At 42.0% G+C, this 24136-nt stretch overlaps 2 protein-coding genes across 3 annotated transcripts; one reads left to right on the top strand and one right to left on the bottom strand.

The window, feature by feature from the left end:
- Window positions 1-4693: 4693 nt before the first annotated feature.
- On the top strand, window positions 4694-10978 carry LOC109785692 (DNA (cytosine-5)-methyltransferase DRM2-like). Of its 2 annotated transcripts, none has more exons than XM_020344290.4 (8): window positions 4694-4960; window positions 7205-7330; window positions 7425-7533; window positions 7617-7663; window positions 7759-7917; window positions 9197-9296; window positions 9389-9480; window positions 9569-10978. In XM_020344290.4, exons 1-8 carry the CDS (start codon window positions 4955-4957, stop codon window positions 10745-10747), a joined length of 1818 nt encoding a protein of 605 aa, XP_020199879.1. In that variant the 5' UTR covers window positions 4694-4954; the 3' UTR covers window positions 10748-10978. The 2 variants fall into 2 exon arrangements, with proteins under 2 accessions (XP_020199879.1, XP_020199880.1); XM_020344291.4 differs by having other exon boundaries at window positions 4735-4960; window positions 7205-7321.
- A 7887-nt stretch (window positions 10979-18865) lies between these two features.
- Window positions 18866-21073, bottom strand: LOC109785691 (putative pentatricopeptide repeat-containing protein At5g59200, chloroplastic). Its single transcript, XM_020344289.3, has one exon. It carries the CDS (start codon window positions 20952-20954, stop codon window positions 19299-19301), a length of 1656 nt encoding a protein of 551 aa, XP_020199878.1. The 5' UTR covers window positions 20955-21073; the 3' UTR covers window positions 18866-19298.
- Window positions 21074-24136: the final 3063 nt, after the last annotated feature.

The raw sequence follows: 24136 nt of genomic DNA on the forward strand, positions 1-24136 counted from the left end.
GGATGCATTGGCTGGTCCTCTAATATAGGATGTCGCTTCTGCACGTGAAAAAAATATTTCAAACTGTGGAAAAATTTCAAACAAAATTCTAGCACATACATCTCAACATTATATGTGTGCACGTCAAGTTTCGAAGAAAATCAACATTTTTTGTGGCTTGTGTACAAAATACAAAATGATGTCTTGTGAAAATTATTTTTTAACACTGGATTTTGTCATTTTCACACACGACACACAAGCTGTCGGTTTCTCATGAAACGACTTTGTGAGCATATACAATATCGAGATGTACGCCTCAGGTTTTTGTTTGGAATTTTTTGACATTTTAAAATATGTTTAAAACACATTTTTAAAACCAGGAGCACGCGCTCCCATGTGCCAAAAAACCACTCTCGTCGCTTATATTAATTAATTAATTAATCCAGCCATTGCTCCTGCATGCCGGCTCGTTGCAACGCCAGAGAAAGTTTCGTCTTTCTGGAGCACTCAAGCCTGGTTGCCCTTGAAATCCTGGACGGTGGTAATAGTTCTCTAAGACACGTTGCAATTTAGCCAACAGAGAGCTTGCTTGATCAAGTGGTTGGTCTGTTTCGGTGAGAGCAGAAGGTCTTATGTTCGAATCGCACTACATGCTGATTATTTTTGGATTTTCCACTATTACTGTTTCCCATAGAGAGAATGTTCACTGTTGGGCCGGCCCAGTTGACCTCCAAGGTACGCGGCTTAAAAGAAATGTAAAAGGACCATCCTACCCTTTATTATGAAGAGGTATGAAAAAATCTCATTGGTTGATATGTTTGGGGGGGTTGTACCGAAGCAGAAGTGTTGATTGTGTTAACCAAAGGAAAAACAACTTTCTCTTGCTAAACTCTTCCTGCAGATCTTCTCCTTTTTCCTATATATGCAGTAAATGGAATTTTTTATTGACAACATGGAAAGTTGTGTCTGAACTAAAACTATAAGGATGTTGACTAAAAGGTGAGCAATCACCTACAAAAACATGCAACTTTACAGTGCAGGAGCAACTGAATGTGTTGCATCTGCATCCAACCTCTTGAAGTTATCTACATGTATATACAATAAAATCTACGAAGTAGAGAGAACAGAACCTTAATTCCTATAGTATCTAGACATTTGAAGCAAGCAAGCAGCTAATAAATAACTGAATATGAAGCTTCGCAGGTCATTTGTTGATCCTGGCCACTTGTGGCTTTCTGCTAGAGTATATGGGCTCATGCAGCTCCGGCGAAACATTTCTAGATCCACAAAAAGAACTTTTCGTCTAGTATACTACTACCGTGCTTGGCTTAGCAAGTGATGTTGGAGGAATCAAGAAGGCACATGAGATGAATATTGAAGAAGGAAGGATGGGACCTCACCTGGCTGAAGGCGCACTGGAAGACGACGGTTCCCTTGCCCCTGGTGGCCTCGGCGATCTCCGGCAGCTGGTCCGCGAAGCCGTCGCTGGCAAGCAATTTGTTAGGCTTGTACCTGAAAAGATATTTTGTAAACTGGAAGTAATAGCCCCTGGTGGCCTCGGCGATCTCCGGCAGCTGGTCCGCGAAGCCGTCGCTGGCAAGCAATTTGTTAGGCTTGTACCTGAAAAGATATTTTGTAAACTGGAAGTAATAGAAGAGAAACCTCCCCCTGCCCCTGCATCTGAAGATACAAACATCCCAAAATTATTACAAAAGTGTGAAAAACAAAATTTATAAGAGTACACATTTAGTGATGCTGACTTCGTCCATACATAATATACTATTACATTAGTAAGGGCATGCCATCTAAATGGATGGGTAGAGAGATAGGTTCATAAGAAAAATAAGGAGACACAATAATGACAAAGCATGGAAGACCCAAACTAAATTTGCAGTTTAAAAGAAAATGAAGCGGTCTGCTAAATTTCAAGGACCGGAACAACAAAAGGACTACCAAATAACCACTTGGTTCTGCCATTTTCATGGTATTATCTAAGCTAGTATGAAAAGTATTTATCCTAAAAAATTGTGATATACAAAGATGATAACTTTACCTCATCACCACGTGAGAAAACATCAACAACAGCTTGTGTAATGCATTGCTTAGCTCCATTGGTCGCTAGCACATGATCTGGGCTATAGGCTAGACCATTATCCTCTGCATGTCGATAACCGAACAACAAGGAAATCAATTAGACTACTTATTCAGTATGGATATTCTGAAAATAAGAAATTCGTCCATGTGCACGCGCCCTGAACTTCCTGAGCTCCATACACCCGCCATTAGGGGTGTAGCTTGTCTAATTTGCTACAACTACAGCACACGTGCCTACAGAAAGTAAGAAAAGCGAAACAAAAACTAAAGCACATAAATGCATGATATAACATCAGCAAGATCTACATGTAAAACTTTTATACTGCATATTCTCTTGGCATGTAGAAGTAATATTAAAAAATGGATAAGGCAAAGACAATTGGCAGTAAACGAAATAGCTAGCTAGCAAATAACTACATTTTTATGACAAGCTAAATAGAGATGGATAATAGTGTCTCCATCTATATTCCATTATGCCAACTCGGATTTGCATATATGTCACATACTCCCTCCGTTCCAAATTACTCGCTGTGGTTTTAGTTCAAATTTGAACTAAAACCACGGCGAGTAATTTGGAACGGAGGGAGTAGTTACCAATATCACTTTTTATTCAACAGATAAATCTGTTCATCTATTGTAAGGATTGCTAGTCCACCACAAGTCTAAACGTTACTATCTAGTAAGATATTTTCAGTCTTTTTGAAAGGAACCAAGCAATTTACAGTTGACAGTTTATAAAAACACATACCCAGACGCCCGCAAGGTTTCCGGAATTTCCCTTTCGATTCAGTGCTACTTTAGAATGAAGAAATTTTGAAGCAGATCACATAGTTTGTGTTGGGCTACTGCCATTTTTTATCCTACACCATGAAGCTGCAAAGATGAAAGACATTCAACACATTTCTGAATTTATTACCATGACTGCCTGTTGGAAAGAGATGCCAAAACAAACACCCAAATGCAGTCATACCCATCTGGTCCACAGATTGACTACCTAACAAAAGCAAGGGATTCTCACTTCATAGCTTGCTGCTCACATTCACATCCATCATCGAGTCCTCAGTGCAGAGCCTACAAGCTACACAAGCTATAGATTAAGATGCAGTTTGAAGCAAACCAATAGAAGTCCATCCGACTGTAACCCTTTCTCTTCGTCTCACCTCTTCCTCCGGTGTGTGCCACATACACCCACGCCGTTGAGCCGGTGGGCGGCGCGGAGCAGCCGGTCGGAGAGCCTAGGGTAGGCCACGGAGACCGGCAGTGGGGGGCGTGGGGGGTAGGGGTCGGCACCGTCCGGGGCCTCGACGACGAAGTTGAGGAGGCCGTTGGGAAGAAGCAGTCGGCCTGCAGCCACCTGTGTGCGCTGAGACACGGAGGAGGAATGGGAAGAGGCGAGGGATCAGGCTTACCTCAAATCCTATCATCCGTGCCTGTGGCGGCGCTGGTGACACATCACAGATCGAAGTTGCCGCCGCCGCCTTCTCCTCCCACCCGATCATCCCTCGAGGTGCACGGCCGGCGGCGTCCCCTCCTCCTTCTCCTCCGCTCCACCTTCTCATTCGCTCCACCTTCTCCTCCGCCTCACCTTCCCAGCCCCTGGCAGCTGCTCTGCTGCCTCCTCCTGATGGAGATATTTGTGTGTTTTGGGAGAGGAAAAGAAAAGGGGCCGGGGCTCGAGGCAGGAGAAGGGTGGGGGCTAACTGCGGGGCAAATCGGCGGCGGGGAGCCGAGGATGCGGGCGCCGGTGACGACCTCCTCCGGGCGCGGCTGTCGAAGGCGAGGAAGACGAGAGAGAGAAGGTGCTGTGAGGGAAGGGGAGAGGAGGCGGCGGCTCGACAGGGGAGTTGCCTTCCCAGGGAAGGAATCGATGGCTGGTTCTTCTTTCTTTTCTTTTTTCTGCTCGCAATGTGGAAAATGACGTGGCATAGCTCAGCGAGCGCCCATTGCGCCACCGTTAATGGGTTGTATTTCGCCCCATGCTCGATGCAGCGTCCCGTGATTTCTTATGCCAATGCTTGGCGCATCACTTTTAGCATGTAGCGCGACTGCCACCCTATATTAACGTTCTATCAAATGTTATGAGTCAAAATTAGAAAAATTCTACTATAAGCTTCTTAAAAAGCCATTTATTTACAAAGGGAGATAATAACAAAATTAGACAGTAGTAATTGCATTAACCACACTAATATACAATTAAAAACTCCCAAGATTTGCCAACTTTAATCGTGAATTCCATTGATAAAATATTAATGACATGCCATAAAAATAGAAAAATAATATTGTATTCAAAATAAGTTTTTAATGTATAATTCTTATGGCACCCAACATAATTATCAGCCCGATTGATGATCAAAATAAATATAGAAATACGCAATGATCATATAAGTCCTAAAAAATAACATAGTATTAATTTATGCCTATATTTTATATGAAAAGACCGGTCAAAGCTATCCAGCTAAGTCCAGCCTAAAACCGTGCTGGACAGCCATGACCAGTCTAACTTAGTTATTATCACCACCGACGCCTCCACCACCACCCACCACCGCTTTGGCACATCTCCCCATCCCTTTTCTCTCTTATTTATCCATTGAGATGTGTGCTGCGCACAAAACTCTGCGGGCAGTTTTGTGCGCGGCCGCACACCACGTCGAAACAGAGCAGCACGGCTCGCAAAGTACTCCCCAGTGTCCGTTCTGCTGGTAGAAAACCATGCGCGCCCGGTGTGAAGTACACGTCCCGGCAGGCGCACCGCAGTAGCCACGTCTTGAAAGCCAGCGAGGGGCGGACGAGCACGCCGTCGCCGCCCTCCTCGTCGTCCTCCTCCCACTTCTCACGGCAGGGAGATAGTGAGAGCGGGCGTGCCGATCTTCTGGCGCCAACGATGGCGGTGGGCTCTCTCTCTCTTTCCTCTCTTGTCCTCCTCCCACTTCCTGAATCCCCGTGTGTGATTCTTGTTCTGCATATTTGGGGTTTTCTGGTTTGTTCGAGCGAGAACATGTAGTATATTCTTGAAGCGTTCCAGACCATGGAGACGGATCGGACTGTGCTGATTTTGCCATGTAGCGATTGCGGAGGCAGGCCTGCTCCGTCTCCTTCCAGCGGTGGCGCCATGGGAGGCAGCGAAGCTTTTTCCCCACACGCCCCTCAGTCTCAAATCCTCAATCCCTAACTGCACGCCGCAAATGCGCGTTGAGCTGACTGGATAGAGGCCGCCAAGGCCGAGGCAGCTCTTGCGGCGGCGGCGCTGGTCTAACAACCACCAGCAGCAGCAGATATTAATTCCTCCCCTTTTCCTTTTGGATTCTGGCGATTTCTTTATCTCTGCTCCATGTTATTAGAATAGAACCGGGGACTAATTAGAACTGGGATTTAGAAATATGGAATAGCTAATTTCAATGTCCAAATGTGATGTTGTAGGAAATTCATCAAGCCTGTGTTGATTTACTAATCAATTTCAGTATCAAAAGCTAAAGCCATTGTGTTAATAGTTTCAAAGTCTTTTAGTAGTATGTTTTCTCATGTCCTGGTAATCGCATTTCATGGATCTATTTTGTTGAGTGGACTTGCATTTGCCTTAATAAATCTCGACCTTAAATTAAATGCTCTCCCCGGAAACCACAATTCTTGGCTCTGCCATATTGCAGTGGCTGGCTTCCTTAATCTGTTTGTCATTGTCTGCGTTTTCGCACATTGGTCATGTATCAGGGGATTAAGCCCAATAAGATGCTGCAGTCAGTTTCTCAAAAACATTAGATCCTGCAGTCATTTCTACCGATTTCGCGTCTGCGATTTCGACTATTGCATTGGTTGTTGCGAGCAAAAGCTTGTCTCGCTTCGCAGTTACTAATCCCAGTACCACCATTTGTGTATTAGCTCTGCTGCAACGGGTTGTGTCGCGCCATTGCACATAGCTGTACGCTGGATGTCTCTAGGAGATCAGTTCTTCCTAAGGCTGGTCACGAGCCTCCCATGGAATTCTGTTATATCCTGTCAACTATAACGATCATGTGTCTCGAGAGAGATATTCTTCCTGACCTGTTAAAGCTAGAGCACTGCATCAGTTAGGCTTAGGCATCCCTGCAGCTGAAAATTCAACTGTTGTATTCTGCCAATGGACGTTTTCTATGCATTTGCTTACTGCCCTGAACACAACCCTGTCTTCATTTTTTTTGGTTCATTCATTTAATCTTAAAACAGCTAGTCCATTTTGCATTGTATTTTCACTTCCTCATGGTGACAAAAAAGTTTGTTGCTTCCGATTTTGGCCTGGTCTCCACAGCGCAAGCTTGAACAGCATGTTTTGATATTAAATATCTCGAGAACTTTGCAATTGTAGTATTATGAGGGTGCATTTCTGAGATAAGTCTACTCATGTAACACTTCACGAAAGATATTGTTTGTGATAACTCAAATTATTTGACTGTATGTTGTTCTGACACATTGGCACTCTTTTGACCAGACATGGCATTGAACATGCCGATACTCTTTAATAAGGTCCACCTATATGGTCCATATCTTTTCTTACTACTACTCATGCATTTGAGCTGTTCATTTGAATTGCAAACCACCGTTGTTTGTCCATTTGATACAAGCGTATCATCAAGTTGTACTGCAGTGCTGCTTATTAGTTTATTATTAGGTGATAATGGGCAAACCTGGTCAATCTAATCACCCTTTTAGATTTACCAACCTGGTCACTTTCCTCCTATAAAATCTGTTTAGCCCTGTTTTGCATATCGTGTTCTACTGTCCAGAAAACTATTCTTCCTGGCATCTGAAAGCTAGCATACTTCAGTTAGTCAGGCATCCCCATAACTGCAGAACAAACTGTTTCTAATTGCACTAATGTTATTTTTGGGGCATTAGCTTGATGTTTTGCTTTGACAGTGGTGAAGGGGAGTTTGTTAAATAAATAAAAATGGTTTTTGCTCTTCCTTTTTGATGAGTTCTGAACTCTAGAGCTGAATCTTTGTACTGATTTCGCACTGGAGATCTCAATTGCGATATCTTATGGTTGTTGTGGGCTTCTGGCACAATAAACTTATTTTGCTGCGCCGTTTTATTCTCTATAATTGCTTTTCTTGTGGTTTGCTTTTAATATTGACCGAGGTGTGTTTAACTCATGTCACAGGGCTTGACCAGCGACAGCGATGATAATGATAAGTTTGAGTGGGAAAGTGATGGTGAGGCTGCGCCCTCATCAGCTCCGACCTTGAGGAACTTGGATGCTCCTGGCCCGTCCACGCTGGTACGTCAGGTAGTAACTGGTTGTGTATTTCAACATAAGAGCTAGCCATGGCTTGTTATTATAATGATCATAGTGTAATATTTGGTTGTGCAACTGTCTAAAGAATTCTAACGGGTGGGCCAACGGGGAAGCAACCTCTACTTCTTTAGTCGAGGAATATGTGACAATGGGTTTCCCAAAAGACATGGTTGTGAAGGGCATTAAGGAGATTGGTAATATTAAAAGTAACCAATGTCATTTCATTTGTCTTCTTTGTGTTTGCACCTTCTGTTTTAACCGAGGCTTTTGCTTTCAGGGCACAATGATGTAAATGCGTTGCTAGAGCTACTTCTCACATATAAGGTATTTTTCAATGTGCTTTATTAGTGAGTTTATCTTATGATACTTTTGCTGCTTGGTGGCAAGGATCTTATGTTATGAGGCGATATGAAATGCAGGCACTAGGTGATGAGGGTGCATTGGGTGATTGCTCTACGTCTGGCTGTGCCTGCCCAAATGTTCAAGATGATGATGATGATGATCTTGATTCCGATAACTGGGATAACGACAATGATACTGGTGGTAGAGAGCACAACTCTGATAGTTCTGGTGATGAGGTAGATGATTCTTTATCTTTAGTTCTGTAGCTAGAACTTTTTAAATCATTTGTATGCTGATATATGTGAAATACTACCTCCGTCTCAAATTATGAGAGGTTTTGGTATGATATTTTATAGCCTACCAAACATCTTATAATTTGGAACGGAGGAAGTATCTGCCATGCATACCTTGAGCACCTCCTTTACATTCTGTTTGAGCTTTGTTTATTTTGCTCCCAGCCTTTCATCACTGTAGAATTGCATTGTGAGTTTGAACACTTGATTTTAGAATTCTTCACTGTAGAATGGCATAGTTCAAGATTCTTCTTTTGATTTTGAATTACACAAAACAATCATAATACTGGGAAAGAACATCACATACCACACTAATTGCATCAAACATCCTTCTAAATTCAACCTCAAGAAGAGCAACATCTACCTGTTAGAGCCGAGAAAAATGATGGATTTGGTCCATAAATATTCTGCTAGAAATGCATAGATGAAGTCACTAATTTAGAATTCTCAGCATGTAATATATGATGTGATAACCAGTTTTCATAAAGTTATGCAAATAAAATTAGTGAAGAGAATAGTGTATGGTTCAATCCCATTCATGCCTAGATATATGTAATGACTGAAAACAACAAGCAGGGAAACAGTATGTAGTGTTTGATGTGTATTGCACCTGCTCAGCAAAAAAAAGAAAAACACCTTTCCTAGGAAGGCGATGAACCTGAAATGGGGAGGAATGGGAATATCATCATGTTCTCCTGAAAATACACACATATCATCATTCATCAGTTTTTAACTTTCTATCGCGCAAGCAGCATGAAGAGACCAGATAACTGTGTTTCACCACTGATATGCATCCAGCACAGAGTGCCATTATATGAAACGACAAAGTTGTACATGTATCTTCAGTTTATTCTCCAGCAGCACCAGTGCTTCATATTGCTAGTGTGCATAGTTGCTCAAGTGTAACATGATGAGCATTTGTGTTCATGCATACAGTACCTTTTGTATTAACGTCATTTTCAAACAGCGCCGGGGAATAAGAAGTCAAGTTCCTATTTCATTGATCTAATTTTTGATCAGTTTTTCTTTCTCTTGATTCTTGGGTAGTTTGTGCTATTCATTTCTTGATCATTTAGCTGTAGGTCCCCTTCTTTTCTCTGGCCCTATACATGTCGCTATGTAGTTGTATTTCCCTATCAGGAGTCACATAGTTGGCATTAAAAAGTTAATGAGATATAACAAGTGGTTTCTAATCTCGGTTTGTTATTGTACCTTTGTGCAGGATTTTCTAAAAGAGATGTCGGCGAAGGACGAGAAGATAAACTTATTAGTAGACATGGGCTTTTCTGAAGATGAAGCCAATATGGCTATGACAACATGTGGTATGCCTCATTTTCAAATTGTTTCCTTGACGGTCCTTCTTTCATGTTAAAGGCACCTTATGCTATATAAATTCCTGTTTCAATTTTCCTAGGTGTGGATGCTGATCTCTGTGTATTAGTTGATTCGATTAGTGCATCACGGGTTGCAGGAGATTGCCATTCCAGAAATTTATTTGACGATCAGGTGCGTTGTGGGATGTACATGTGAATACGATAACAGTTTCGCTCTTTTACTTTGATGTAAGGACACTGAAATCTGTGACATTTGGCAGGTTATGGATAGATGCTTTGATTCCTTTGGAGAGAGAGAGAAAGCAAGATTGATGGAAGAGCGCAAGAAAAAGAGGAAGCGATATGGAGGTGGATCACATGGCAATCGATCTTCCTTGGATGGTAGCGATGATGAACAAATGCATCTCCCAAATCCAATGGTTGGATTTAACCTGCCCGGTTATAGGCGGCCATCAGTGATGAGAATGCTTCCTCAACAAGCTATTGGACCACCTTTTTTCTACTATGAAAATGTGGCCCGAACTCCAAGAGGTGTATGGGAGACCATTTCAAGATTTCTGTATGACATTGAACCAGAGTTTGTGGATTCTATGCATTTGTCTGCAGCTGCAAGGAAAAGAGGCTACATCCATAATTTACCAATTGAGAACAGATCACCTCTTCTTCCTCTGCCTCCAAAGACCATATTTGAGGCATTTCCTCATTATAAGAAGTGGTGGCCTTCTTGGGACCCGAGAAGACAACTCAATTGTTTGCAAACAACTGTGGCAAGTGCAAAGACGACAGAGCGGATCCAGTGTCTTCTTGCAAGGTCAAGCAATCCACCACCTCCAAGTGTTCAGAAATATGTCATTGATGAGTGTAGAAAATGGAATCTTGTCTGGGTTGGAAAAAACAAGGTTGCTCCGTTGGAGCCTAATGAGGTGGAATATCTACTTGGTTTCCCAAGGGACCACACAAGGGGGGTCGGCAAGACCGAGAGATATAAATCTCTTGGCAACTCATTCCATGTTGATACTGTTGCTTACCACTTGTCGGTGCTGAGGGACATGTTTCCTAATGGTGTTAGTGTGCTGTCCTTGTTCACCGGTATTGGAGGAGGAGAGGTAGCTTTGCACAGGCTTGGGATTCACATGAGGGCAGTGGTTTCTGTTGAGATAGGTGAAGCTAATAGGAGGATTTTGAGGGGTTGGTGGGATCAGACCCAGACAGGCACGCTGATTGAGGTTGCTGACGTGAAATCTCTCACCCCTGATATAATTGCATCATACGTTGGTAGATTTGGCGGCTTCGACTTGGTGATTGGGGGCAGCCCATGTAACAATCTTGCCGGGAGCAACCGACACCACCGTGATGGCTTGGAGGGCGAGCAATCTTCTTTGTTCTACCACTACTTCAGAATCTTGGATGTCGTCAAGTCGGCTATGGCGAGGATGTAGGCTATGGCAAGGATGTAGCCTAAGCATTGTAGTACCCTATCTTATCACGTAGTGTTTAACCGCAACTTCTTTTGTTCTACATAGAGTAAGAGGCTTCTTTTGTTTAGTTGCTTCATGTCCTTTTCTTTGCTTGCACTTACAACTATGTATCAAGCACTTAAATCTGTGGGTTCCAGGCTATGAAAATGGTGAGCACAATAAGGTTAAATGAGGATGCTGCTTTGCTATGAAGCCTATTGTGAGAGATACAATGTGTCTTATGCCGCTTTCATCTTGTAGGGGCTTCAAAGTCAGGAAAGAAGTATGCCAGGTTCTTAGGTGTCTCAAGTTTGTAAGGTTCAGAACTTGGGTTCAGATTTTCTGATAGTGATTGTTATGTTTAGAGCCTGCCTAGTGCCCTGTACTCCTGGTGCACAGAATGTTAACTGGCAAAAACCAAAAATAGTAGCTTCGATCTGTATTCTGTAGTGAATGAATGGAAATAATCATTATCAAACTATCACTGGGGATGAGATAACTTCATTCGTGCAAATGAGTTTGCATTGGCTCTGTAATGGTAACACGTTTCATATTAATCTAACTGAACTGCCACTGGAAAATTTTAGGAGATACCTTTGGTGGACTGCCAGTTAACATAGCTGTATAACAACTGCCACTGGAAAAGAAGATACCTTTGGCAGGAGCGGTTGGATTGGTCCGACTCTTCGAGATCAAAATACTCAGCTTCCTCTTCATCAAGTCGTGAAATTTAGAAAAGAAAAAAACTTACATGTGCTTGACTCGGAGCCATTAGGAACAGTAGAGGTAACTGAAACACACCATTACTTAATTCTTAAGCATCAACTTACTCACGGTTCTCTTCAAGTTTCTGCCAGACTGGAGAAAAGAATGATGAGAAAGAGAGTTATGAATGGAGATTCAATTATTTATGGACTCTGATGGAATCATTAATGTTCTCCAGAACTTTGGTACTAGGAAGACAAATATTCCTCTAATATACTAATTGCAGGTATTCTTCAGCATGTTAAATTGTTAACGAAATGGCATTTAATTTCAAACCATCGGCTCGTTTAGATTCAGCATGCAGTATGGAATTTACATTGTCATTAGTTTTAGGTATCTAAAAGGGAGCCTCACGGTATGATATTTTTATTTCTACTTTACAGAAACTGCACATTTTCTCAATTTGCTATAGTTTACTGAAGAATGGGGAAACTGTAGAGATCATGAAGACATTGCATTCTGCGATAACATTAACAAAAAACAGAGACCTGGTGATGTTTTCATTCTGTTACAAGGTAATGAAAACAAGGAGAAAGACTACCCAGTTGACACCATCATGACAATAAATCTAGGACTACATAATATATACATACAACACTCAAATATAATAAAAATCATGCTTTCAATCTTAAGCACCATGTATGCTATGTAAATTTTAAAAAATAGTCCTTAGGATTTAATTGTGATGCATTGCCAGTTACGGCACGTCATTGAAATAAAACAGGCAAAAGTGCATAGGAAAAAGAAAGATATGAGCTTATGTGTGTACAAGAGCATTACCAAGCTCAGTAAAGCTCTTGGAGATTGAAGGGATGTTAAACGGTGAAAGGGAGGTTGATACTTAGAAATTCAGTAATCCATATCGAACTTTCCTCATCACAACTACAGTTAAGAAGCAAATGAGTGCTAGTTCTATCCTGCATACATTGCATCTATCTACTAAACATTTTGAATAGGTTTATACACTTATTCTAACATAAATTGTTCACAACATACACAAAGTAAATAGCCCTTAATCGGGCTTTGTTTCTTCTGTGTATCCTATGATGCGGCATATGTTACCTTTACCTTAATCGGGCGATGTGATGTGGATTTTGGTTCCGCGGTTGCTGAACTGCACACCTCTCGCAGCATCTACCTAGACGAGTTGCGGCACGGCTCGTCCCGGGTTCCGCAGTTAACGTGTACACCTCTCGTAGTGTATTAATGCGCACGTGGACACGAGCAAACCGTACATGTACGCACGCAACTGTATATCTTCCTTCCTTCGGTCTGTAAGAAACTGGACGTCTTCCTTCCTTAAGTCTACTGGGCATCTTACATCCTCACAGAGAACTCCGTTACTTTGTTGCTTCGGCAAGTCCTGCAGACAATGCTATAAAAAACAATCAAGGAAGGCTCCAACAAAAGCATCCAAGTCACGGCTCGAGACGACCAAACCGATCCAAGTACCGAATGTATGACACCTCCGAGTTCAGCACACGTTTAGCTCGATGACGTCCCTCGAACTCTTGATCCAGCAGAGGGTCGAGGGAGAGTTCCGTCAGCACGACGGCGTGGTGACGATGATGGTGATGTGATCCGCGCCGGGCTTCACCTAAGCACTACGACGCTATGACCGGAGGAGTAAACTGTGAAGGGGGGCACCGCACACGGCTAAGAGAACAATTGATGTGCTTCAAGGGGTGCCCTGCCCACGTATATAAAGGAGGGAGAGGGAGGAGGCATCTTTATAATCACCAAGTTACGTATCCACACATGTGTTTTGTCTATGTATCCACACATGTATGAAGTTTCCGGTTAATACAATTCTAGCATGAATAATAAATATTTATCATGATATAAGGAAATATAAATAACAACTTTATTATTGCCTCGAGGGCATATTTCCTTCATTGTGATAGTACTGTAGTAGTATTGGCGGCATTATCACTGCTCCCTTCTTTATTTTTCCACGGTTCTTTGTCATTCTCTAAATACGGTGTGCTACTCGATCACGTTAGGTAGCAGACTATGTCGTCTCATAATGGGGCACAGGGAGGTGCTCCAGGACACATTTTCATTGACATCGACATCGAGCGGGGGGGGGGGGGGGGGGGGGGGGGGCGGGTCGGCCGGTTCCAATGCCAGCGCCCCTCCTTCGGACAGTAGCATCATCGTCCTCCATGAGGATGACAATGACGACTAGCTGTTGGAGAGGCAAAAGAAGTGGATCAAGGAGACACGTGGGTCGCTTATGTTGCTGGCATCCTTGGCGGCGACGTTGTCATACCAGTCTGTCATGTACCTCCCTGGAGGATTCTGGCAAGACGACAAGGTCTGGGAGAGCCATCCCTAGCATTATGAAGTCTCAATACACCATCTATATGTGATTATATGATGCAAATAATGACTATAATATACTCAACTATAAATAACTATTGAATAAATACAATGTGGTGAAGTGCGTCGAGGAGGGGGGGGGGCATATGCCCCCTGTCCATGTTAGTTTTTTTTCACTACCGTGGACCTTGCTTGTCTCATTTGCGCCTTCGTTTACAGCAGCAGCCCGGCTTGCCCAAGCAAGCATCGCCTTCTTCTACCTCCTCTGCCCAGTCATCATATGCGTCTCATCTTCCTTGTTGTCTACATAGTAATGTAGCACATTTATATATGCGTGAATTAATATAACTTCGAACATGTTGGTTTCTATATGATACATAAGCGATGTGATTTTTCTACAGGGCGACATGGAAATTACTGCCACTAGTAGAAAAAGGACTAAAGGGTCGTTACTAAAGCCTCCCCCTTTAGTCCCGGTTCTTACACGAACCGGGACTAAAGGCCGTCCACGTGGCCGCAGCCTGGAGCTCCACCTTTAGTCCCGATTGGTGTTACCAACCGGGACTAAAGGAAATTTTATGATTTTTTTTCAATTTTTTTTTCAAATTTTTTTTGGTTTTCAAATTTCTGAATTATTTTAACCTCTAATCACCAACCGGGACTAAAGGAAATTTTATGATTTTTTTTCAATTTTTTTTTGGTTTTCAATTTTCTGAATTATTTTAATCTCTAATCTCTAATCACCACCCCTCATCACTGCTCAATTTAACCTCTAATCTCTAATCACCCCTCATCATTCCAAATCATCTAACTTCCCGGACGGTCACCCATCCTCTCACTACTCCAGCCTGAGCACGCTTAACTTCCGGGTTCTCTTCTCCCTCGTTTCCAAGTCTGCACTTGTTGTTTTCCTGACAATAGTAAGATGTCAATCCTATTAACCCTCAGGAATTTAGTTTGAGCATGAAGTCACACATTTTACTGTTTGAGTTTGAAACTATTGTTTTAAAAAACAATAATTATTTAGTAACACTAATATTTCTTGAATAAGTAGTTTGACCATAGTTTAACCACAGTTTGACCAAAATTCAAAAAAACTGAAATAATTATTTAGTAACACTAATATTTCTTGAATAAGTAGTTTGACCACAGTTTGACCAAAATTCAAAAAAACTGAAATAATTATTTAGTAACACTAATATTTCTTGAATAATTAGTTTGACCATCGTTTGACCATAGTTTGACCAGATTTGACCAAAATTCAAAAAAACTGAAATAATTATTTAGTAACACTAATATTCTTGAATAATTAGTTTGACCATTGTTTGACCATAGTTTGACCAGATTTGACCAAAATTCAAAAAAACTGAAATAATTATTTAGTAACACTACTATTCTTGAATAATTATTTAGTAACACTAATACTTCTTGAATAAGTAGTTTGACCATAGTTTGACCAGATTTAACAAAAATTCGAAAAAAACTGAAATTTGAGCATAACTTTTTTTCCTTTTAGAATTTGAGGATTCTAAAAATTTGCAAACAGGCTGTACGCCGTCAAAATCGGATGTGGATTTTTGTGCTGAACATTTTGATATATTATACGTTTTTTCTGACATCGTATGCAAAAGTTATAGCCGTTTTACATTTTCCCTACACTTTTTGCAAAACATTTCCAAATTTAAGTTTTTAAATTTTCCTAACTAGTACATGTAGTAACATAACTACATCCGGAAGGATTTTAATTTTCGAAGTTTTTATCATTTTCTTTTGCTTTTTACAAACTGAAAAGGCGATCCACCGGGGGGGTAGAGTTTGAAAATGGGACCTTTAGTACCGGTTCGTGCCATGAACCGGTACTAATGCCTCAAACCCCATTAGCACCGGTTGGTGGCTCGAACCGGGACTAAAGGTCTAACCTTTAGTCCCGGTTGGTGCCACGAACCGGTACTAATGGGCATCGCACCCTTTAGTCCCGGTTCGTGTCTCAAACCGGGACTAAAGGGCTCAGGTGAACCGGGACTAATGCCTTAGCCGCACGAACCGGGACCAATGCTCACATTAGTCCCGGTGCGTGACTGAACCAGGACTAATGTGAATATTGCCCTGTGACCAAAGCCCTGTTTTCTACTAGTGTGCGACGCCTATATCATCTTGCCAAGCACTGGTGGTGCCCTGACGAGGCAACGAAACAGGCGGAGGAACGCAGGAAGAGAGCGGCAAAGGGCAAGCGCCCTTGCTACATGTGTTAATTCTAGGGATTCTTCATCATGTTAAATTGTTAATGAAATGACACTTAGATTCAAATCATTGGCTCGTGTAGATTCAGCGTGCAGTATGGAATTTATATAGACACACGAGAGTCTTATATGTGCTTTGTCATCAGTTTTAGGCATCTAAATGGGAACCTAATGGTGTGATATTTTTATCCCTACCTTGAAGAAATTGCACATTGTTCAAGTTGCTACAATTTATTGGGCCATGGATAAACTGTAGAGATCATGAAGACATTGCATTCTGCGATGACATAAACAAAAAACAGAGACCTGCTGATGTTTTCATTCTGTTGCAAGGTAATTAAAACAAGGAAAAAGACTAACCAGTTGACACCATCATGTCAATAAAGCTAGGACTACATAATATATACATACAGCACTCGAGTACAATATAAATCATGCTTTCAATCTTAAGCACCATGTATGCTATGTAAATTTTTAAAAATAGTCCATAAGATTTAATTATGATGCATTGCCAGTTATGACACCTAAACAAGCAAAAGTGCATAGAGAAAAGAAAGAAACAAACTTATGTATGTTCAGTAAAGCTCGTTTCTTCTGTTTTTCTAACATAAATTGTTCACAGCCACACAAAGTAAATAGCTCACCTTAATCGGGTTTTGTTTCTTCTGTGTACTCTATGATGCGGCATATGTTACCTTTATTAGACTTTCCACCACATGAGGTAGGCTAAAGTTTTTTTTGTGCTGTACAATGTTGCCTGAACATGAAAGGATTACATGTACTTGGTGGGGGTCTACATCGACCAAACCTATGGACTCTGGTATCTACATTTGCTTTTCCTCTTAATAAAAGGACGTGCAAACGCTTGTTTGCATGTTTCTCTAATTTTTTTAGCACTATTTCTGTTGCCATGTAAAATTAGACTGTCATTGAGACAATACCTCCATGAAACTACATTTGGTAGCCTTGATCTTAATCCTTCAGCCATTGTGAATTTTAACTACCCTAAGCTAGTACCCTTTGGCCTCTCGGAGGCCTCTCTTTTGGATGCATATACATTTCAATATTTCATGGTAGTTGTGTTGTCCTGTCGCCATGTATGATGATATTTAGCAGTAAGAAGTGATAATTCTTAGGTCGGTTGCAAATACAGATGCTCCAGAATGTTGCAAATTTGATTAAAACTGGGATGGCTGAAATCCCCCGTCAAGAACTCATGAACAACAGTGTCCACTTCAACCCAGCTGAGCCCTATATCTTTTTTGACAACATTTCCCCTCATCAGTCGCCGTACATCCTCAACAACATCCCATCGCTGGCTTCGAGCTAGTGTGTTTGCAAGGAGAACGTAGTTGCCAGCATTCATGGGTTCGATCCTGACGAGTTCTCTTGCGGCGACCTCGCCTACATCAACATTGCAGTGCTTCCGGCAGGCACTGAGCAATGCTCCCCAGACACCTGCATGTGGCTTCACGGGCATTACCTTCACAAAGGAGTGCGCTTCTTCAATAAGCCCAGCTCGGCCATAGAGATCCACCATGAAGCCTATTGTGAAAGATACATTGTGTCTTATGCCGCTTTCATCCTATAGGGCCTTCAAAGTCAGGAAAGAAGTAAGGGTCAGAACTTGGGTTCTGATTTTTGTGATAGTGGTTGTTATGTTTAGAGCCTGCCTAGTGCCCTGTACTCCTGGTGCACAGAATGTTAACTGGCAAAAACCAAAAATTGTAACCTCGATCTGTATTCTGTAGTGAATGAATAAAAATAATCTTTATCAAACTATCACTGAAGATGAGACAACTACATTCGTGCAAATGAGTTTGCATTGGCTCTCTAATGGTAACATGTTACATAGTAATCTAGCTGAACTGCCACTGGAAAATTTTAGGAGATACGTACCTTTTGTGGACTGCCAGTTAACATAGCTGTATAACAGCCGCCCTTGGAAAAAAGAAGGTAGCACCGACTGAGACTGAGTTGGGCAGGAGCAAACGGTTGGATTGGCCTGACTCTTCAAGATCAAAGATACTCGGTCTCCTCTTCATTAAGTCACGAAATTTAGAAAAGTAAAAAACTTCATGTGCTCGACTGACTCGGAGCCATTAGGAACAGTGGAGGTAACTGAAACACACCATTATTTAATTCTAAAGCATCGACTTACTCACTGTTCTCTTCTTCAAGTTTCTGCCAGACTGGAGAAAAGAATGATGAGAAAGAGAGGTATGAATGGAGATTCAATTATTTATGACTCTGATGGAATCATTAATGTTCTCCAAAATTTTGGTACTAGAAAGACAAATATTCCTCTCATATACGAATTGCAGGGATTCTTCAGCATGTAAATTGTTAACAAAATGGCATTTAAATTCAAACCATCGGCTTGTTTAGATTCAGCGTGCAGTATGGAATTTACATTGTCATTAGTTTTAGGTATCTAAAAGGGAGCCTCACGGTATGATATTTTTACTTCTACTTTACAGAAACTGCACATTGGTTCAAGATGCTATAGTTTACTGAAGAACGGGGAAACTGTAGAGATCATGAAGACATTGCATTCTGCGATAACATTAACAAAAACCAGAGACCTGGTGATGTTTTCATTCTGTTACAAGGTAATGAAAACAAGGAAAAAGACTAAACCAGTTGACACCATCATGACAATAAAGCTAGGACTACATAATATATACATACAACACCAAAATACAATACAAATCATGCTTTCAATCTTAAGCACCATGTATGGTATGTAAATTTCAAAAAATAGTCTGTAAGATTTAATTTTGATGCATTGCCAGTTATGACACCTCACTGAAATAAAACAAGCAAAAGTGCATAGGAAAAAAAAAGAAACGAGCTTATGTGTGTACAAGAGTATTACCAAGCTCAGTTAAAGCTCCTGGAGGTTGAAGGGATGTTAAACGGTGACAGGGAGGTTGATACGTACAAATTCAGTAATCCATATCCTAGTTTCCTCATCACAACTACAGTTAAGAAGCAAATGAGTGCTGGTTCTATCCTGCATTCATTGCTTCTATCTACTAAACATTTTGAACAGGTTTATACACTTATTCTATACATCCTCGAACCCTTTGACTTCTCGGAGGCCTCTCTCCTTGTTAAAGTGCATGTATGTACATATCAATATTGGTCATTGTGTTGTCCTATCGCCATGTATGATGAAATTTAGCAGTAAGAAGTGATAATTCTTAGGTCGGTTGCAAATACAGATGCTCCAGAATGTTGCAAATTTGATTAAAACTGGGATGGCTGAAATCCCCCGTCAAGAACTCATGAACAACAGTGTCCACTTCAACCCAGCTGAGCCCTATATCTTTTTCGACAACATTTCCCCTCATCAGTCGCCGTACATCCTCAACAGCATCCCATCGCTGGCTTCGAGCTAGTGTGTTTGCAAGGAGAACGTAGTTGCCAGCATTCATGGGTTCAATCCTGACGAGTTCTCTTGCGGCAACCTCGCCTACATCAATATTGCAATGCTTCCGGCAGGCACTGAGCAATGCTCCCCAGACACCTGCATGTGGCTTCACGGGCATTACCTTCACAAAGGAGTGCGCTTCTTCAATAAGCCCAGCTCGGCCATAGAGATCCACCATGCAAGCATAGTGATCCGCGGTTTTCTGAATTGCGTACGTTGTTCCCATGGACTCAAAATAGTGCTTTCCGTCGTCCACTAGCCCACCATGGGCGCAAGCTGATAACAGGCCAAGAAATGTCACTGCATCAGGCCGCAATCCTTCCTCAATCATGTCGTTGAAAAGCTTCAGTGCATCTTTGCCATGTCCGTGTTGCGCAAGAGCAGTGACCATCACATTGTAAGACACCACATCCTTCGGACGTGTCTCGCCAAACAAGAAACGGGCTTCCCTGATGCAACCGCACTTGGCAAACATGTCGGTCAAAGAATTCCACACATGGCAGTTCATCTCGACACAGCCCTTGTGTAAAAGCCCATGCACCTGCCTTGCAACTGATAAGGAACCTAGCTGCGCGCATGCGGACATCAACACGGCCATTGTTGCAGCATCAGGCCGCTGGAAACTCATCAGCCGCATCCGATTGAACACCCCTACCGAGTCAGCCCACAACCCTGCCTGGGAACACGCGGTGATCATCATGTTCCAGCTGTGCACATTTCTCTGCGGCATCTGCTCAAACAGGTCCCTCGCGACACCAGCATCGCCTTGCCGCAGGTACCCCGACATGAGCGTGTTCCAGGAGATGAGGTCCCTCTCCTCCATACCATCGAACACCTCCTGCGCAGCCTCCACGTCCCCTGCTCTGGCATAGCATGCTACCATGGCGTTTCCAGCCACCACGTTCCTCGCAGGCATTTCGTCGAACACCCTCCTTGCGTCCCTCACCCGGCCAAGGCTCCCGTAAGAATCGAGCAACGCAGAGCCCACGTGCACGGAGGAGCCCAGGCCGGCCTTCACCAGGAACCCGTGCACCTGGCACGCCTCACGGACCCCTCGGAGCGCCGACAGGGACTTGAGCGCGGAGCTCACGGTGAAGGCGTTGGGTGGCGGACCGGACCGGAGCATGAGCCGGAACAGAGCGAACGCCTCGGCGGCGAGCGCGGGGGAGGAGGCGTGCTTGGCGTAGGAGGAGATGGTCGCCGTCCAGAGGTAGACGTTGGCGGAGGCGGCGGGGACGCTGTCGAAGATGGCGCGGGCGTAGCGTGGGGAGGAGGACGATGAGGTGAGGAGGGTGACGGCGGCGCGGGCGGGGAGCGGGAGGCCGCGTAGGAGGAGCTGCACGTGCAGCTGCCTCGCCGCCGCTGGGGATGTCGCGCGGTTGGCAAGGCCGGTGAGGAGCGCGGGAAGCGGGAGCGCCGGCGGCATGCCGGCATGCAGGCTGGGGCGCCGGGGCGGGGCGGGAGGAGGTTTGCTGGCGTCGTGCGGCTTCAAAGGACTCCAATTTGATTGGGCCCACGAGGCAGTCTCATTCCCTCACTGATGAGTGGTCTCTGTTCTTTTTTATACTCCAAGTGATGCATTTCCCGTCCCTCAACTTATCGCCAAGTGATGCTTTCGTTTATAAACTCTCTTTTAACCTTCAATCTCTCAACTCTTTTATTTTCGAGGGAATGCCATCATGGCTAACTTTAATGATTAACTCTTAATGTCGGTTAGATTTAGCATCTAAAGTTGATATAGGATCCGTACTAAAAAAACAGTTGATATGGATCAGTCAAGCTTTTGGTTTTGACTATTTTGTGTGTAATCTCTGTATATGTATGTAAAATTTGTTGCCCAGGGGGTAATTGACGCAACCTCGTACAGTGATCCGAGGGGGTAATTGTTTCTTGGGAGTATTTCATTGTATACTCGGTCTGTCTCATAATGTAAGACGTTTTTGCAGTTTAATTTGATCTGCAAAAATGTCTTATATTATGAGACGGAGGGAGTAGTTATCTGCGAAATAATGCCCTAAAATCATCATTTGAATTCTTCATGGTGCATCACACGAAGTGAATCAAATGGCAGTTATTTTGTCCACTAAATCTCAAAACCATCCTTTGGAATAACTCACAAAGGCACACACTAACACTGAAAAATGTCAAATAGAGGGTAAAATTAGTCATTTCTTGTAGCATGAAAAAACTGGTAACTATCACCAAACCACAAAAATTTAAAGTCGGCTCACCAACTTGCCACTTTTTTTTGAAATATTTTCCAACCAAACTACTCCCTCTGGTCCATATTACTACATCTGTTTGAGCGACAAGTAATATGGATCGGACGGAGTACCGATTTTTGGGGCAGTTAGCTTCACGCCACCCAAACATAGGTTGTCCTTACACAAGTAGCAAACTGTGCAAAGACAAGCTATATTGTTATCAGTTATATAAGTTGACAAAATTGAAATTCTGTGTTCAGATTCGTTTATGTGAACATGGGTGTTTATTCATGTCATGTTTATGCCCTAACCTACAACAAGATACATCATACATAAGCTTGGGAGGAATAAAATGGTCATGTGTAATAACAGGCTAGATTTCCATTTGTATCATCAGTATGACATGAGCCTCGTCGTTGGTGATGGATGTTCACTAGTAGAAAACAGGGCTTAGGTCACAGGGCAGTTTTCACATTAGCCCCGGTTCAGTCACGAACCGGGACTAATGTGAGCATTGGTCCCGGTTCGTGAGCCCAGGGGGCCGGCCGGGGTCTCGTGGGCATTGGTCCCGGTTCGTATGGACCCTTTGGTCCCGGTTGGTGGTACAAACCGGGACCAATGGGCCACGCTCCTGGCCCACCACCCTTTAGTCCCGTTTCATACCACAAACCGGGACTAAAGGGCTGGTTCAAGTTGCGGCCAGTGTTTAGTCCCACCTCGCCAACCGAAGGGCGCTCACACCAGTTTATAAGTCCGTCCCTCTATGCCTTGTTGAGCTTCTCTTAAAGTGAAAATAGATGCCCTTATACAGAAAATTTCACATTTACTGTGAATTTAGGTTTAATTTTCTCTATAAGCGCATCTATGTTCATTTTTTTATATTTATAAAATAAATAAACCTTAATAAAATAAATAAAACTAAATAAACCTTAATAAAATAAAATAAAATAAACTATAGTAACTACAATAAATAAACCTTAATAAATTAAGTAAAAATAGAAAAATAGCAGCAGTAAAATAAATAAAAATAGCAGCAGTAAAATAAATATAAATAAAATAATTAAAGTAAAATACATAAGTAATTAGAAATAAAATAAATAAGTTTTTTGTTGTAAGTAGAAACAAAACCATTTCAGAGTTCATTTGAAATGCTTTTCAATTTTAGGGTCTTATAGCTCAAAATAATTAGTAAATGCATGAAAAATAACAAATGAAGTCAAAAAGGATTGAAAAATGATGAACTCTGAAATGAAATCCCTTTGTAACAGACGAGTTTCCGGATGAAATCCTGATACTTTGAAAGAGATTGTCCGTTTTGTACACGAAGTGCATCCAGTTGTTGCCGTAACCCTCTCAACATTCTTGCACATGCTATGTGGATGAAATGATGATATCATGCCAACTTTCAACCTTTTCAGAGTTCATTTGAAATGCTTTTCAATTTTAGGGTCTTATAGCTCAAAATGATTAGTAAATGCATGAAAAATAACAAATGAAGTCAGAAAGGATTGAAAAATGATGATGTGGCTTTGAATGGTGCATTTTGAACACACAAAAAGTCAGGAGTTCAAATAAGGTTAAAAAAATGAAATCCCTTTGTAACAGACGAGTTTCCCGATGAAATCCTGATACTTTGAAAGAGATTGTCCGTTTTGTACACGAAGTGCATCCAGTTTTTGCCGTAACCCTCTCAACATTCTTGCACATGCTATGTGGATGAAATGATGATATCATGCCAACTTTCAACCTTTTCAGAGTTCATTTGAAATGCTTTTCAATTTTAGGGTCTTATAGCTCAAAATGATTAGTAAATGCATGAAAAATAACAAATGAAGTCAGAAAGGATTAAAAAATGATGATGTGGCTTTGAATGGTGCATTTTGAACACACAAAAAGTCAGGAGTTCAAATAAGGTTAAAAAAATGAAATCCCTTTGTAACAGACGAGTTTCCCGATGAAATCCTGATACTTTGAAAGAGATTGTCCGTTTTGTACACGAAGTGCATCCAGTTTTTGCCGTAACCCTCTCAACATTCTTGCACATGCTATGTGGATGAAATGATGATATCATGCCAACTTTCAACCTTTTCAGAGTTCATTTGAAATGCTTTTCAATTTTAGGGTCTTATAGCTCAAAATAATTAGTAAATGCATGAAAAAAACAAATGAAGTCAGAAAGGATTGAAAAATGATGACGTGGCTTTGAATGGTGCATTTTGAACACACAAAAAGTCAGGAGTTCAAATAAGGTTAAAAAATAAAATCCCTTTGTAACAGACGAGTTTCCGGATGAAATCCTGATACTTTGAAAGAGATTGTCCGTTTTGTACATGAAGTGCATCCAGTTTTTGCCGTAACCCTCTCAACTTTCTTGCACATGCTATGTGGATGAAATGATGATATC

Source organism: Aegilops tauschii, chromosome 6, assembly GCF_002575655.3.
Source record: "Aegilops tauschii subsp. strangulata cultivar AL8/78 chromosome 6, Aet v6.0, whole genome shotgun sequence".
Lineage (NCBI taxonomy): Eukaryota > Viridiplantae > Streptophyta > Magnoliopsida > Poales > Poaceae > Aegilops > Aegilops tauschii.

Excerpts from the sequence above, each read along its gene's own strand:
- LOC109785692 (XM_020344290.4), top strand. Across the intron at positions 7,664-7,758 it reads AGCTACTTCTCACATATAAG|GCACTAGGTGATGAGGGTGC; the intron begins GTATTTTTCAAT and ends TATGAAATGCAG. Across the intron at positions 7,918-9,196 it reads CTGATAGTTCTGGTGATGAG|GATTTTCTAAAAGAGATGTC; the intron begins GTAGATGATTCT and ends ACCTTTGTGCAG.
- LOC109785691 (XM_020344289.3), bottom strand. The coding sequence starts at position 20,954 with ATGCCGCCGGCGCTCCCGCTTCCCGCGCTCCTCACCGGCCTTGCCAAC.